Source organism: Chroicocephalus ridibundus, chromosome 4, assembly GCF_963924245.1.
Source record: "Chroicocephalus ridibundus chromosome 4, bChrRid1.1, whole genome shotgun sequence".
NCBI lineage: Eukaryota > Metazoa > Chordata > Aves > Charadriiformes > Laridae > Chroicocephalus > Chroicocephalus ridibundus.
In genome coordinates, this window is record NC_086287.1 from 63741997 (window position 1) to 63757441 (window position 15445).

The 15445-nt window shown below is 40.2% G+C and overlaps 1 protein-coding gene across 3 annotated transcripts in view; it reads right to left on the minus strand.

Annotated features, from left to right (window-relative positions):
- The window catches only part of BRF1 (BRF1 RNA polymerase III transcription initiation factor subunit), a 179332-nt gene that overhangs the window by 32041 nt on the left and 131846 nt on the right, over positions 1-15445 (minus strand). For all 3 annotated transcript variants that reach the window (XM_063333487.1, XM_063333489.1, XM_063333488.1), the window contains 3 exons: positions 14493-14574; positions 14340-14395; positions 12251-12507 (listed from right to left, as the gene is read on the minus strand). In XM_063333487.1, the coding sequence (XP_063189557.1) occupies positions 12251-12507; positions 14340-14395; positions 14493-14574 (395 nt within the window). The remainder of the gene's footprint in view (positions 1-12250; positions 12508-14339; positions 14396-14492; positions 14575-15445) is intronic.

The following is a 15445-nucleotide window of genomic DNA, read 5'->3' on the forward strand; positions in this document are numbered from 1 at the left end:
TGTGATTTAATTACATTTGTGTTTTCTGTAGTTGAACAAAATAGGAGTTATTTATCCACTCCTGGATAAAATACAGGAAGCACCTGAAAAAAAACACAACAACAAACCAGCAAATCTTTCAAACAAGTTTGGACAAACGAATCCTGGAATGGGTTTCCCATCCATCACGCTGGGAGCCGCGCATTGTTCTTCCAGGGCAGGGTTTGAGATCCCCAGCCCAACCTACAGCCATGGCTGCGTTGCTGGTGCCAGCGGGTGAAGGCTGCGGAGCAGACAGGCTGCTGCCTCCTCATAAATCACTCCTAAACACAATGGGACTCTGGGAGACAACAGTGTCTACGGCCCCTTTTGATGTTAAGGGTTTTTCTAATCTCTTCAGGTTAGACTAAGAGAGAGGCAGCCAGGGTCGGCAAAGGTCAGCGAGATGAGGTTAATTTTTACAGAAACCTTTCTCTTCCAACCAAGACCTCTCTAGCTAGTCAGTCACTTGCCAGGAAGCTACTTTGCATTATATAGAATTAATGATTTTTTATGGCTTAAATAAACTACACTTTACATTGGACTCAGTTCAGTAGTTGCAAAAAAACTCCAAACCCCTGTGGCTTTAAATCCTTAATTAGTCCTTTCTTTGTCTTTTCTTCCCGTCACGCTTCCCCTCCCTCTGTGGTTTTTTTTTTTTTTTTTTTTTTTTTTTTTAAATAGAACAGAACTAAGTATTTCATGCTTTTAGAGTTGATGAATCAGTATTTAGGTTTATTTTCATGAAATGTATGACACGGTCTATCTGAGCCATACAAGATCCATATATGTAATCCAGTTAAACCAAATTATTTCATTACCCCAATGCTTTTCTGGGGAAAAGGAACAAGAATATTTTAAGAAATAACAGGAAAATGAAAATATGGATGCATGGATAAAAAGCAGTTCTATTCCTACAGGGATTTAAGGAAATTTAAGGTATATGTAGTCTGAACTTTTCTTATTATGAGACTGAAGCTTTTTCAGCAAGCTTCTCTCTTATACTTTTGGACTATATATATTCTGACTTTAAAAATAAAAATAAGTTATATAAAATCTGACAGTAAGGTCCAATAATTTTTTATATTCCAGATTGCCCAAAGGTCAAAATCACATTTGGACTGGACCAGGCTGTATGCAAAGAAAGGTCCTACTTCACCAAAGTGTTGAGAAGATTTGAAGAGGTGTGGCAGAGGCGGCATCATAAATGAACACATCAGCAAAAGGTAGGTTTTTTTGCACTGCGACAATCACTGAGAGCCATCAATGATCCTAATCTCCTGGACACTGTCCAGAAGAGGAGGAGGAGGAAGAGGAGGAAGAGGAGGAGGAGAAGGAGAGACCTCAGAAGGTACAGCCTGATGTAGGAATACCCAGAGAAAGCTCGCGGGAGGCATCCATCAGCAACACGAGCAACCCAAACTGCTCTCCTACCCATCTTGCTCCACAAACAACCTACACAAAGGAGTTCACCTTTCTTCTACTCTGTTCCCATCAATTTTTTTTCTGTAATATTTCAAAAGGTATGAATAAAGTGCAAACATGTTTAAGACGTGCTATATTTGCATATCAATTTTTTAAGCCAATATTGCTTGCACGCAGCTCATTTGGGAGGAAATGGAAAAAGAACAATCATCTAAAACACCTTCATCCAAGTAGCACATTTAGGCACAGAATTAACCCTTAAGGTATCTTACTAAAGCACAAACTGGAAGGGCCCATCTCTGCCTCCAGGAGCCAGGCAGCAAGCGATGCTCACTGGGTATCTGGACTTACTGCCATGTAATAACCAGTCGTATGTTTTAACCCATCCTGATTTCTGTCTTTGCTTCTCTTCATCTAATCATTTGATTCACTGTTGAATTTAATCCCCATTCCTAATTCATCAGATGACTGATTGATTCAACTACAGCTTTAATCTGATGATTGTCTCGCTCAATTTCAGCAACAATAGTTTTAGTTGGGACTCCAAATTATTTTGTGTCTTTACTGCTACATGATAAAGTCTGTGCAGAAGTGTACAAAGCCATTTTTCTCTTAAAACTACCATGTCACCACTCTAGACATGCAAAGATAACCTCACAAAATAAATATGCCAGTCACTTCATTCCGCTTCAGAATTTGTATGCGTGTCCTTCATACTTCAGATCTCAAAACACTCGGATTAAATATGTTGATAACTTCTTAAAAGAACACTATGCTGTAAAGCAGCATGTATTTCTTTCACATAAATACCGCGTCTAAAACCATTTCTGAATAAGGAGACGACCAACTGTTAAACACATGCCCAACACGTCTATTCTGTACAGGACTTGACAGCGCTCTTAATGTACAAGCATCTTCCAGTGCTCCAATTCAGCAAGGTTGCACTCAACTCTGAATATCCCTACAGATTTCAAATCTCTCGCCCCATGTCACGCTGAGGGCTGTAATGGCCTCATTGTATCCTTTCCCTGCCAGCTATCACAGTCCTGCTTGAATGGAAAGATTTCAAATCGTCTACGGCAGTTTTTGACAGCTGCTGAGCCAGGCGATGCCTTGAAAGGACACTTAGGGTGAGAGGTTCTCCACTTGCATGTGCACTTGGGAGATGGACTGCAGGTCCTGAGGTCCATACACGCTATACTCTACTCTGTACCTTCCCATCACACCTCTGTAGCAGCATAGGTTTCTTTTCAAGTGTAACACATGGTGGGAGAGGAAAATGTATGTGGAAGCCGGTGGTTTCCTCCCTTCCTTCTGGGTCACAAAGAAGTCTACATGACAGAAGGAGATGGGCTGCCCTACAGCAGTTGGGAGAAGTTACCTTGGTTCCTGCGTATCCTAAACATGGCAAGGGGTTTGTTCAATCTCTATTGCCGTGTTGCATTGAAGGAAGGGGAAAATGCTGGGCGGAAATTTCTGACTCATAATAAACTGGAAGTTCAACAACGGAAGAAAAAGATAAATTTGCTGCATTTATCTTCCAAGACCACATTTGGAAGTTATCTCAGTATGTTTCATCCCATATTTAGTAACAACTGCAGCAAGGTAAAACTGGAATCAGTCAGCACACCAGAAGCATCACTGGATAATGGAACAGCACTTACATACATGACTAAGTTATAGTACACTGGCCAATTTAAACCTGTTATGTAGATGCTGTTAAATATTATGTGAACACACAGTTTTGCATAGTTTCAAGTTTTGCAACTAACTGCTCTAACTTTCCACCACTTTAGCCAGCCACGGTGAAAGAACTGCAGTCACAACCACACAATGACTGCCAGCTGTCCTCTCTGGCAATGCGTGCAAACATCAAGAAACAAGAAGCTTCGTGTGACTGCTCTCCTAGTTTGGGTATCAGTCTTGGTAAAATAACATATGCCATACTGTAGTGAGAAAAAGTTAATTTTTTTGTTTGTTTCGTTTGATTTACTTCAACATTTAACAAATATTCACTGCAGACTCAACTTCATTTGCAAATCTAACACACATCAGAAGTACACTTCCCCCGGTTTACACTAAAAAAATGAGCAGATAGATACTGTAAAGATCAACAAGCAGATCCTGCTGGACTAGGCTCAAAGGAAAATCAATTCAGAAACCAATCATTTTCCACCCGTGAAAACACAAAGAAATAAATCGGAAAAATCTGCAGACTGAGAACGAGCATTTCACAGCGCTGAAGCACTTCCAGCCGTGACAGCAGGCCGGGCACCTTTGATAACAAGGGTTTGATAACAAGAGCCATAACACTTCAGACTTCTTTGTTTCTTCCCACACTCCTCACCCCCCACATCACATATAACTATTTTTGCTAACACACTATTAAAGTTCAAGAGACTGCGCATACATATGTATATTAAGTCCCCCATTAGATCCACTGAGCGTAATTTGGAAGAAAAAAGCTCGCAGAGCATTTTCTTATAACCAGCCTGAAAATGAGAACATAGATAAACAAGGCACTCGCAATCCAACTGTCACACAAAATTATCTTCTGGGCTAAAATTGCTCCTATTTGGACTTAAAACGCAAGACGAAATTATTTCAGACAGTCACAAAAAAATCCCCTCTGCATTTTTGCGCTGCCCAACCAACCTCCCCTGGAATCTGACAAGGAGACAATTTTCATGAGTGGGAGGCGGAAAAGCAATCTCCAATTTATATTAAACAAACAAGAAGGCTGCTGTAACAATAAGACGACTTGACCTGGGTCGGGTCCACGAGGTCGAGCCGGATCAATGCCTTTTTAGTTTTAAATTGAAGGCGTTCTAATCATTTTGTGTAAATGGAACCGAGTACTGGATTTGGCAGATGCTTGTTATTGCTGAAACACTTGCACGAGTCTAGATGGGTCCTCACCCAGTCTTGGAAGGGTTTATTTACATACTTTTCTCATAGGTTCTCATAAGTCCAAATAAGTGACAGCTCAGGAACACTCCTCTGCAGTCCCAGCAGACCATGTTCCCTTATCCTTACACTAAACCAAATTTTGACAACATCAAATGCCTGTACTATAAAATCTGAATGCTCTTAATGAATGATGTACAACTAGAGATGATTTGCAGCATCACCGAACTCACATAAATTGGTACAGTTCACACCGAGAAGGCTTCTTTACATTATTTCTCCTATCATTAAGCTATTCCAGGGGAATTTTTCTCCAATTATGTATTACAGAGTGAAAATACAGGTGGGTTAGTTGCCATACTGAAATTTTGGCATTTTATTCCAGTACTCAAAAATGAATGACTCCAATACCCAGATTCTTAGGAAAAATACTAATACTCCATTTTAGCAACATAACAAGCTAGAAAACCTTTAACTTCACTTCTCTCAGCTCACTGGCAGAAGAGGTGTGAAAGGGGGAAATGACTCTGTAACTCACCTCCTGCAGGAGGAAGGAAAGGACTGAGGGACGAAGGATGAAGGAATGAGCTTCCTGGTAACCTCATCCCAGCAAACCAATGCTGTGCGAGAAGAAAGTGCGGGGCTGCTGGAGTAACTGCTGCAGTCACTCGGGAGCCAGTGGCAGAAGCAGCTCCTGCAGCAGCAGCCCAAATGTTCCCAGGCCCTGCAGGCTGGGGACGCGAGCTGTGCCGAGCCATGGCTGGGAAGGAGCTCCTTTCTCCACATTATGGAGCACAGCCATGCGAAACACTACCCGTACCTGTTTCAGAGTTTAATGCAGCTGTGTTTTCAGGGGTATCGAGTCCATCAGACGTGAAAGAAAAAGGCTATCGTTGGTATCAGGGGGAATCGATCTTTAAAATAGCCCGAGTAACCAGAATAAACATCAAACCCTGACAAACACCTGCCAGCTTCTAGAAGGATGGGTTTGGGGAACTGGTTGGGGTTTTTTTTCCTTTTTTTGGGGGGTAAAAAAAAAAAAATCTTTCTCCATTCTTCTGTCCTATGTCACTGTCAAGAGAAATTAATTTGAGGGTAAAGGGATAACCTGCCACACCATTCCCCTGACAGTGTGCTGGTTCCTGCCTCCCCAGTCTCTCAGTGATGGCATTTGCTTAACTCTGTGTCAGCTCAGGAGCGTGGTGCCATGCGTAGAAGCAATCCCTTTTTCCTCCTGCGTCCTCACTTAAAAAGGGAAAGGCTGCTGGTCATCACATTTTAGCATTCAGAAGTTAAAAACACACACTCATTTTAAAACACGTTGGGTCAGATCGGTTTCTTTCCTGTTCTTGCCTCTGATTTATCTCCTTAATACAAAAGGCTTCTTAGCTCATATGAACAGCAGTAACCTGCAGCATTAGCCAGGTTACAACGTTACTACAGGCTTTACTAGATCAACTCCTCAAATCAACCGTAAACAAATAAATGCGTGTGTCAGCTCCCTTCAAGGTCATTTGTAAAGCTCTTCCCCGTACAACTCACTTTAATAAGGCAGATGGATGACAGGAAAAGCAGAACCTTGCAAGTCTTGAGTTCATTTTTTTCTTGGCTTTGATTTTTGTAAATAAAATACTAAACATAATTTGTATAAGCTTGTCCCTCTAAAAGTTACAAGACTGGAAAATACTGGTAAGATTTATTTTAAGTGGAGGTACTTATCAAATGTCACCATTTTCCTGTTCAAAATAACTAATCATTTTGATTAACCTTTGATTTAAATGATTATATACCACAGCAAAGCATGAACACACATAAAATTACACTCCAAAAAAATTCTCAAAGCGCAGATCACATAAGAAAACAGTTATGTCAAAGCAGTTAGAGAATTTATTTACCACATACATCAATATTCAGACCAAAAGCTGACTCCACGCGCTCAACGGGAAAGCTCCCACACGTGCATTCATACCCAGGAATCACAGCCCAGTTAATCCCGTAGTCAACATGAGACTGCTTCCAGAGGAAACACCAAAAATACCAATCAAATAATAAGTAAGCTATGGAAGAAACTCCTAACTACCATCTCAACAAGTACTACCAGTATCTTCTGTAAGAAATTTTATTTCAGGTAGGAAATCGGTGCTAGCACGTTAGTCACATATAAAAAGAAGGCCTGAAGCAGCACAAGACAAGAAATAAAATTTAATATCCCACTTCGAGTAAATACACATGAATTCCAAGCCATGTAACAGACTTCAAAGCAGAGAGAGAAAAACAGGATATCAAAGGTAAATTAGACAAAGAGCTGAAGGCAATTCTGAAAAATAAAAATATACGGTGGAAAAATTAAAGCATACAAAAATACTCTTCAGATCCCATCTCAAAGGGCCAATTTGTACAGAGAATGCATACCACCAGCATTAGTATGGAAAAGACTCTCTCTCAAAAGCTTCATATCTGCCCAAGACAGGGACTTGGCTCTCTTCAGAAGCTCTGCTCCATCGCAAACCACTCACCTGTAGGGCTCGCTGCAGACGCCCATCAGCCCACCAGACTCCACTGCATCAGCTGCAGTCAATGAACTTCTAAAATACCCATTCCCATATTTTTAAACCACTACTGCAATGTAATTTTTCCTAATTAAAAAAGGTTCTGAAACAACAACTCTCTTCTTGACACAGTGAATGAAGAGTGCTTTAACCTTTATAATCACCTGGGTCTAACCGATATAAAGGTTTTTCAGACACCCAGGAATCCCTTCGATTATTCAAGCTGAGCTTTGTTTCACGCCGTTTTGGATTGATCTAAGTAACCTGGAAAACGAGCTCACGCTCCTCCCCTGCACAAATACCAGTCTCATAATGTAAAATAAACTAAAAATATTGTCCATTAAAAAACCCGTTTGCTTTGGGTTTATAAAAATAAATGATAAGCCATGGCCAATGTAGAATAAGCGTAGGATGTTCCGAGTTGCAGCTGAGTTAGGAACACCCAGCCAGGACACGGCACGGCACAGCACTCAGCACACCAATTCCACCTGCCTAAACCATAAAACTGCAGATAAAGGGCTTATCGTTATCAGTGATCTTGGATGTGAGGGTAATAGGTGGTTTGGGGCTTCTTCCCTCCTTATTCCCCAGGAGAAAGAAATACAGGTTCTGCTGGACATCCGCAGTACCAACAAGTGAAGAGACATTTTTCAGGCTGGGTGTCATAAATAGCACCCCATGCCTCCTTCCTCCCACAAAGTTACCAAAAATAATCTTGCAAAGACAATGCGATTGAAACAAACTTCTACTTTATGGAGTAATATTCCCATCCCAGACACCAGAAAGGGCCCGCTCTAGATGAGGGCTGGAGCTGGGGGGAGCTAGGGGCGGGCAGTGACCTGTCTCCCCAGGGTTCCCTCTGCAGCATGGCATCGTCAGGCTCCTCCAAAGCACCTAAATTAGGCTTCTGACCCTACTTTACCCCAACAGGGCCATGTGATTCCAATTAGAGCCAAGAAAGCATCAAGTAATTTATCAGGTCAAATGAGATGCCGAACACTAGGGTGTAGAAAAGAATTTCACACATTGACCCTAATAATACAGGGGGTTTTTCTGCAGTCGTGACACCAACAAAAATGTAGCTGGAGCAGATGCAAATTCAAAGTGGGCATCCCAGGGCAGGAACTTGAGCAGCAAGTGCCTGGATCTGCAAACGCACGGTTCACTATATCCAGATCCCATGGCTCCGACGCACAGGTGGAGCCACGTGCCATCCTGTGCCAGCAAAACGGATGGTTGATAAATACAAGTGAGACCATGGAGAGAATTTGGAGGTGAATTTCCAAATCTAATCAAATCTGAAATCTCTACCAAGGGCTTTTGTCATGCTCGTAGCAAGCATGATTTGGTTTTCTATTATATATTCATATGCTTCCATTCAGAACAACCTTGTTTCATTACAACGGGTTCAGCTGTGCTTCACAGTCCTGCTTCATTTCTTCCAAGGCAAATTCTTCAGGAGATTAACCTGACACATTTATTCCCCTGATAATTTATCCTGTCTTTTCTGATATCATTACCAATTTCAAGCACATAGCAATAAATAGGCTTAAAATTTTTAAAAAGTAGTGACTTGAAACCTTTCTTGTTCCCACATTTGCTTGGTACAACACATTTCACTTTACAAGTAATGTTGTAAGATTCAGCTTAAGTAAATATAAAATAAATTATTAAGCTTCTAACCAAAAGCTTCCAGACCTAAACCCCCTCTTCATTGGGCTTGAAGAGCTCCAGCACGTGGCACAGCTCTAACTGGAGTTCAGATTTTACGCAGCTCGAAGTGGCAGTTGTTCTTTTCTAGGAGTTCAACTTATTATTCTTATGCTTCATACGCACAGAAGACATTAGTGAAGATAAACTGTGCAACTGGTAATTGAAATTAAAGTTGCAACATCTATTATGGTAACATCCACCGTGCCATGTCTCTAACACACAGAGAACGAAACAGCTTTTGCTTATGAAAGCACCAATCGTCACACACACTGGAACAAAAATGCATTAGGAAATTTAATGAAATACATTTACAAAACATAAAAGTTCCTACCAGTCTCCTACCATCTTGACAGTAAGTAAAACCTCAGTATAATTCTGGGAGATGTGACTGAGAAAAGCATGTCGTCTTCTAAAACTGAAAAAGTTGCACAGCATTCACAGTAAAGAAACCTGTTCAAAAATGCAGTTTGCTTCTGAAAACGTTGACGTCTATAACGTCTACTTATCTAAAAAGGAGGAATCTGCATGATCTTTGGAAGAATTCTTTCAAAGTGCCTTCCTAACAAAATTTCAGAAAACACCAAACATTTCTGAGTTTTCAAAATCAGGATTTTTTATGAAACAATATGTAAACAAACTACATCATCTTTGAAATACAATGAACCATTAAGTGATTTTGTAGAAACAAAGCTATATTAAAAGGGCCACCAACCGAAAGAATATGTGGTTTAAGCATGTTCCTGGGACCATGCTTAGCATTCCAGCTCTCTATAAATTTCTTGCAAATCAACAACTTTTTACAAGACTGTAAAATTTGCTTATCGTTATCACATCAGTAAACAAAAGCTTCTCCAATATTTTAACTGATTAACACTGTAACTGCTCGTTCATGTCATATTAAAAAAAGAAAAACCATCCAGAGATTGCACCATGTCTGGCTGGGGTAACCATTTTTTTGGAGATAATCTGAAATCCTCTATCCAGACATAACAGTGTATTTTATAGCAAGGGACAATTAGAAAGATGACGATCAAGTTTCTATTTCCAGGGTGCTACATACTGTATATGAAGATGATTCCTGAGACACATGGCAAACTTGGCTCCATCATCTGTCCAAGCCTGGTGAGGCATGTAAAATCTTGGCTTGAGAAAGGAAAGCAATAAAGATATTTCTTTATAAAAAAAAAAAAAAGAGTCTACTGTCCTACCTTCTAGTTGAGATCAGGAATAAATCAGTAGCTCTTTAAAATCTGACCATAACTTTGATGAACTTAAAGGACGGGATCAAAGCACGGTTATGCAAGGTGCTACTGCAGTCAAATGCAGTTTACTAAATATTTAAGACATATAAAGATAAGCAAGCAGGACTGTAAATCACTGCAAACCAAAATGGCTAGCAAGATCCCTGCAAATGCCTCCTGGAAAAAGATACATTATGCGCTTCATTCATTTTCTAATGAGCAATGTTCAGGGTTTTATTATTATTAATTGCATATAAATTACCATGATTTTTATATCGCTGGGAAAGTATTTAGCCATTCACCTCTCAGAGGAACAATGCTGAACAAAGGCATGGCATATAAGAACAATGCAGAACACAGACATTTATGCATGCCATTTAAAAGGCATGGCATTTAGACTACTAGCAAAAAAATCAAAATTATGTCACAAATCCCTAATTGTAAGAAAAAGAAAAGTCCAACTAATGGTTTGCCAAGTCCTTGATATTATTTAAGAAAGAACACGGCCTGCTTCTGGAGTGCAAAATCTTCTTAACTCATGTGTCTGCATGTATCCCCAACCTCCTCTGAAGTGTTCTGCTGCAAAATTCATTGTATCCGAGATCTGCTAATCATCATCAGGAAACTCTGTTACGCATCTTAAGGACGTACTTTAAGCTCTCAAGAGGAAAAATAAACATGTTTTATTAGCTGCTTTTGGAAAATACTGATTTGTATTTATTTAGAAACCTTTTCAAGTTGCACCACTGTCAAATTAAATATTTATGGCATGATTTTCCAAAGAGTTTAACACCTGTTAAGGGTTTAACATGCTGACTTCAATGGGAGCTCCGAGTGCCCAACATTTCTGCAAACCTCAGAAGTGACAAGGTTTGGCCATGGCGAAGCAGCTCAAGCGCAGATGTTACTCCTCAGCTCTGAAATGCAACCAGGATCCCGACCAGCTCCTACGTCCTATCACAGCATTTCATTTCAGACGACTGAGTCAGCTATATTTTATTAGAAATACCTGTTAAATCCAAATAAAGCATAGGCTAAATGCTGTTAGTGAATCCTCAATGCATTTTCACTTTTCCTTCGCTAGTGCAAAACTTATGTGCTTGGCTCATTAGACATCACTTTAAGTAGCAACTTAGAGAGGAGCCTAACTGGAAAGCAACGCTGTTGATATTAAGGGTGAGAAGTTGAATGAGGATAAAGCTAGTTTGGTAAAATACAGAATAAAGAAGGTATAGCAAAGAAAGAAAAGATGTTTGGTACATTACAAAAACCTGTATCCCGGTTGGCCTTGGCTTTGGCATTTGGCACCTCAGCCAAAGCTGAAGGCTGCGCCGCTGGCCTCTCTGTCAAATGGAGCCAAAATAGGGGGGATGGGTCTAGTCATCCTTATTTTACTTAGCTTTTGAGGGATGTGCCCTTACTAACCCTCCCAGCTTCATGTTTTCAGGTATTCTACGTCTCCCGTTCATCTACAAAAGTTTCGCTGCCCTCCCACCCTCCCCGGTCCTTTACCCGCTCTGAGCTGCAACGCATGCCAAACTCTGAACTATGGAGCAAAGACACCACCTTATATTTCAGAATTAAATACCTAAATTGCCTTGTGGCATCAGGCTTACACTTCCGGAAGCAAAAAAAAATATGTATTTAAGGCAGTAAATAAATATATAACATCTAAGTAAGAAATCACTATACATAGACACGATTCAAATGATCATCCGACGTGATTTCATAAACTGAAGACGAATAAAATAGTTGAATATTGCAGATAGGACACATCAATCTCCTTGTACACTTTACAGCACACTACAAATCTGCCCAGCAAACTGAATATTTTACTCATTAAAATAGTAGCTTTCATCACGCTATAAAACATTTGCAAATGCAGACCAGAAAACCAACAAGCGTATTTACTCTAAAGCTTTATATTCGTGTCATCAATTAACAACAAAAGTTTGGAATAAAACTAAAATAAAAGCTAATCAAAACAGTTAGCTGTCAAAACAGATGGGAACTATATTTTTCAAATCAAGCAAAAAGCCAAAGCTTTCGAACATTTAGTGTCATGTCAGCTGATGCAGACAACTTAGAAAGGAAGGACAACAAAAGTCAGGAGTATATGAAGAAAAGGTGTCCCCGGCTGAAAGATTCACATTTATGAATTCCCACTGATTTTGGGGTTTTTTTTGGCTTCAGGATGATTAATTCACACCAAAGCAGACCTCTGATATGTGAACTATAAATAAGGTGCCACTGCGACACTGCAGGCAAAATAAATAAAAACAGAGGCCCGACATTATTTTAGCCTCAAACAAATGTTTCAGTCCCTACATTGCCTGGCTCAGAAAGATACATAGAGACAGTCTCACAGACAGAGATATAAATGAACAATTGCAGTACCTTTTTCCCACACTGTTTACAGGGTTGGCTATATTCCTACTGGCAATAGATTTTCTTCTTGACAGCTTCTTGGTGTTGGTGCTGTCATCAGTGCTGTCATCCTCTTTCTTTGGTGTGTTACTTCCTTTGCTGTTCAGGTCCCTTAGCACATTATAATTAATTTTACTTGAGATTTTCTTCTGTTCTAACATCTTTTCAATTGCCTCTCCTGCTGTGCTGGCTTGAATTGGCTCCCGCTTCTTTGCAGATTTCTTTGGCTTAATTAAAATATAAAATTAGTGATGTAGATACAAACAAAGTTTCCGTGAAGCAGAAGGGCGAGCTGCAGCTCAGCAGTCCTGGCTCAGGTGCTGCTGATGCGGGGATGCAGGCGATGCGGCCGGGCTAAGCCAGCGCTCCCCCTCCTGCCACTCAACAGGACCGAGAGGTCTCTTTTCTCCAAGAGATAAGTGTTTGCTTTTTGCCAAATGCCCACACAGTTTATCACAAATTCCTTACTTAGTATTTGTAATGCTGCCAGAGAAGAAACGTGGGCCATTTCTCACACATGAAAAAAATGGAGTGAACTCCTGTTACAGGAACAGGGACCCTGATAACATCACCCAGAATGTAAATAATGAAATTCCCCTGCTAAAATTGCCTTTAAAGTTAGAGTCAAGCTGGGTCACGACTCCCCTAAGCACTGACAACTCCGTATCGAAACTGCAATGGCATTTTATGTCAAGTTCGAATGCGGCGTGGGAGAGCATCTACCCAACTCCTCCTCCACACTGAAAAAGGCCAAGAATATTAGCAGCAGCTTTCTACGCGTGGACTGGCATTTACGCCGACGGATAGGAAGCAGGAGACAGGAGCGCAGTGGCAATGTCACCTGCAAGTGCCGTCCCCAGGCAAACGCTGCAAGCCCGAGCCCAGCGTTGCGCTGCAGAGGCTGATGCTGCGCAGAGCCGGGCGAAGAGAAATGACAGCAGAGAACATTTCTAGCCATGTCCGATGCCTGGGTAGGTACGGGGAAAAAAAAAGAACCTCTGTTTCTCATTCAGCATTTTCCTTTTCAAAGGAAGGTTTTAACACCAAGCTCTGCGGGAGATTTATTTTTTAATGGATAATAACCCCTCTGTTTACCTACACGGGTCAAGTGCTACCTTGAAATTGGAAAGCACTATATTAATCAAGTTCTACTCGAGCTGTCAGAAACAATACAGAGTTAGAGAAAAACTCCTGTGTTGTCCAAACAAAAAGGTGGGTGTCTGGGCTACTTGCCGGTGCCAACGAGTTATACAATTTTGAAAATTGCTGGTAGACTGCCATGTCTCCGTAAGCGCAAGATGAATGAGAAACTCTGAAGCATAAAACAGTGTTTCATTGTCTGGTTTTGTTTTTATTGTTGAAATACCTAAGGGAAGTAGGAAACTCTGTCTTTTGCATTAGTCAGAAAAAAAGATAGAGGATATATGCACTAAAAACTAACATGGATTTTAGTTGCATGTGGAAGATTTGACTTGTCACTTGCTCAATTACACGAACTACTAATGCTGTAAATCGTGAATATACGGCCAATTAGGCTGCTTTAAACTGCTAAACATGGAGACAGGACATGCCATTTGTTAACATAACTGTCGCGTTCTTTATGAAAGGTAGAACAAAATACTCCTTCAAGTGACTGTAACAAGGTTCTGTTCAGTTCTTCATAAAGAAATCATTATTGTAGGAGCAAAGAAAGCTACTGAAGTTATGGCAAGTACAAACAAATTCCCCATGCACACATTAAAAAAAAAATCAGGCATGTCTCAAGACCTGTATTTAAATAAGCAAGCAATTAGGACAGCAATCATAAATGCAAAGAGACAGTTCTGACTTCGCCATGCACAGAATTTTCTCATAATAGTAACTTAAAATAAAAGTTTGGGCAAGAAAGTGTTTTACTCACCACCTGAAAAATTACAGTCTTGTATTTCAATAATAGCTTTTGCTCGTTTAGTGGTGACTTGTACCATTATGCCCATACATTCTACAGGGAGTTGATCAGCAAATATAATGAATTTCCAGGACATTTTCAGACAGACACAATTAGCACACAGTTTAATACCTTGTGTTCCTTATAAATCCCAAGTTCTTTCTCTTTTGCTATTCTTGCTTCCTTTTCTGAAAGACGACAAAAGGGTAACCAGCATGAAGATTACACAGACTGCATCTTTCAGCAACACCGGCCAAAAGGAGAATTTCAGTCCTATATACTTACCTTTTTGTTCCTTCAAATAATCTGCATTTTCTTTCATCCACAGCTCTGCTTTTATCTGAGCTTCTGTTTCGTTAAGTATATACTGAAAGACAAAACACGTTTATCTACTTTCAGAAATCAACTTGAAAACCATAGAGCAAAACTGAATTGAAAAACCACTGGCAAGGTTAATTCACATTCTGCTTTTAAATGTTTTACATTAATAAAAGAAAATATGACCAAGATGTGACAATCAGTGAGCGTGTCTAGTAACTTCTAAAGCTGGCAAAAAACAAGCACATGTTTTCAAAAAACAGTGCTTGGTTTCCAAACTATGATGGGGTGACCAACAACCATCCAGGACTCATTGTACGTGGTCTGTAATTAACCTAAAATGATCCTGCTTTTACAATCTTTTTCAGATGATATGAGAGAGCACCACGAAAACATGGTCGTCTGCAAGTAATTCTGCGTGTTGATGGTGGTCTGTAATTCAAAACAGTATGGGAACCCTGTGCTACCAAAACAGAAACATGTGTCTTCTGGGTAGGTTTCTGCGAAGGTTTAGGCACAATTACTAAGATTATCAGTTCAACAGCCAGATCCATGTGAATGAAACAAGCTTAGATTGTTGGAGTTTTAGTCCTCTAGATTTGAGAGAGCTGGGTTCAGTAACCACATCTAGGCTTTTTTTTCAGTTAACTGCACTTAATGTCGGTAACATCATTAGTCGGTGTGGAGCTGTAAAACACACTTAAAAGTAGTGAGATGAATTACAGATAAATAAGCAAATACATAGCAGGCAGGCAGGTTGGTAGATAGTTCTCCTCTTCTAATTACTTAACAGTAAAAATAAACCCAGTATTTAGCACAACTGTCCATGAAACAACAGTTCTTCACAGCTGATGCTGTTTGAGAGTGAAGAAATTCTGCAGAACGGAGAAGACAAATTGGGTCATCCTTCACAAACAAGA